Source organism: Frankliniella occidentalis, unplaced genomic scaffold (assembly GCF_000697945.3).
Source record: "Frankliniella occidentalis isolate FOCC.00 unplaced genomic scaffold, Focc_3.1 Scaffold197, whole genome shotgun sequence".
Classification (NCBI taxonomy): domain Eukaryota; kingdom Metazoa; phylum Arthropoda; class Insecta; order Thysanoptera; family Thripidae; genus Frankliniella; species Frankliniella occidentalis.
This window is the reverse complement of record NW_026267323.1, coordinates 279258-281081: the sequence shown is the minus strand read 5'-3', so window position 1 is coordinate 281081 and position 1824 is coordinate 279258. Positions and strand designations below refer to the sequence as shown.

Sequence of the window (1824 nt, the reverse complement as noted above, 5' to 3'; positions counted from 1 at the left end):
CGCCCGCCCGCCACTCCCCAGCTCGTGTTCGGATCCCCGGTTTCTGCGCAGCCTGTCGCGTCGCCCCCGCCCGCTCAGTGTGCGTGTGACGCCCGGCTGCGTCGTGTCGTCTCCTCTCGCTCTCGCACCGTCGCTCGCCTCGCCTCTGACCCACGGCGGCCGCCCCCCTCGGCAACTTCGTTCGGCTGCTTACGGAACTGTGACCCCATGAGGAGACCAATGGACACGAAAATGGTAAGTGTTTACAACAAGATACATGAACGCCGGACCACGTCTCGCTGGTCTCGCGTAACAGGCTTCGCGATATTGTAACACGAAACGCTGCGCTGTGACGCGCCTGGCATGCATCTATCTTGAGGCTTGTCTACAATAAACCATTCCGGTAAAGCAGAAATGATGAAGAATGCGAGGGACAAGAAAACGGAAGTCACTCTGTTAAAGCATAGCGATTTCCGTTTTCTTCTTCCCCGCATTCTTCTGCATCTCAGCTTTACCGGAATGCTTTATAAGGTATAAAGCATTCCGGTAAGGCCGAAATGCAGAAGAATGCAGGGAACAAGACAAGCTAGGCCCGCTCTTCCGCCAAACTAAGTCGCCAGCTCCGCTTCGCTCCACCAGCAACTTGGCTCGGCAGGGAGCGGGCCTAGCTTGGCCTGCCAGCGGCAGGCCCGTCCTTTTTGATTTTTCACGGTGTAATGTAGCTTCTATCGGATAAGGGGCCTTCGGCCCGTTTGAGTGTCGGCTCGCTATGAACGATCTTTTTGCCTGGTGCCTTTGGTGGGTCACTACTTCGTAATCAAAACTCAACAAACGAATCATTATTTTCGTACGCCGAATATCTTTGGCCGTGTGTGCCGCAGTTTGTAGAATAGACTATTCCGCTGGAACAGCTAATCGCGATAGTCTCGAAAAACAAATGCACCGGAAGTACCGTAAAACCGGCTCCAGAGGTCTTATGATGCCAAAATTTTGTACAAACGTAATGAATTAATTCCGTTGAGAACTAGTTTGTCACTTTATAACAGTTCTAGGGCTCTAGGTAGGCTAAATTTCGTTTTGAAATAGCCGACTTCCGGTGCATTTGTTTTTCGAGAGGCACGAGCGGAATGGTCTATAGGGTCTATACAGCATTCCGGTAAAGCTGAAATGCAGAAGAATACGGGGAAGAAGAAAACGGAAGCCACCTTGTTAAAGCATAGCGATTTCCGTTTTCTTCCTGCCCGCATTCTTCTGCATTTCAGCTTTACCGGAATGCTTTATTGCAAGGGGATTGCTCTGGTAAGCTTACAGGGATTTTCGAAGTTATACCGAGACCAGCTTAAGGTCGCGACTGAAGAAGCACAGGCGGTATAGGAGTTTGCGGGTGAGGGGAGGGGGGGGGGGGGGGGGAAAATCGCGATGCGATCTTAAGCTGGTCTGCCTATTTGCACCCCTCGCCTTCTCTTCGTGTGTGACCGGGAACAAGCTTCCTGCCCCGACAAGGGTTCTATCCAGTAACATGCATCCTGCATGCTCACCCTTTCTCGAGCGCTTTACAAGGCGCAGGGTAGGAGGGGAAAGCGCGCTTTGTAAAGCGCTCGAGATACGGGGGGGGGGGGGGCATATAGGATGCATGTTACCGGATAGAACCAAGAACGGCCATCATGCACTTGGGCACGGCATACCGCCGCAGGCCCGGAGGAAGGGGACGGGGGGAGTAGGAGAGAGCCGCCCGCCCGCCACTCCCCAGCTCGTGTTCGGATTGTTGCTCGCAGTGCAGTGCGTCGTGTCGTCCCCCCCCCCCCCCTGTGCGTGTGACGCCCGGCTGCGTCGTGTCGTCTCCTC

General features: G+C 54.2%; 1 protein-coding gene across 2 annotated transcripts in view; it reads left to right on the top strand.

The window, feature by feature from the left end:
* The first annotated feature begins 51 nt into the window (after positions 1-51).
* The window catches only part of LOC113211200 (uncharacterized), a 51766-nt gene continuing 49993 nt past the window's right edge, over positions 52-1824 (top strand). Inside the window, exon 1 of one of the 2 annotated variants that reach the window (XM_052272284.1) lies at positions 52-234. In XM_052272284.1, coding sequence (XP_052128244.1) covers positions 208-234 — 27 coding nt within the window. In that variant the 5' untranslated portion in view covers positions 52-207. The remainder of the gene's footprint in view (positions 235-1824) is intronic. The other variant, XM_052272283.1, reaches the window with a different exon arrangement.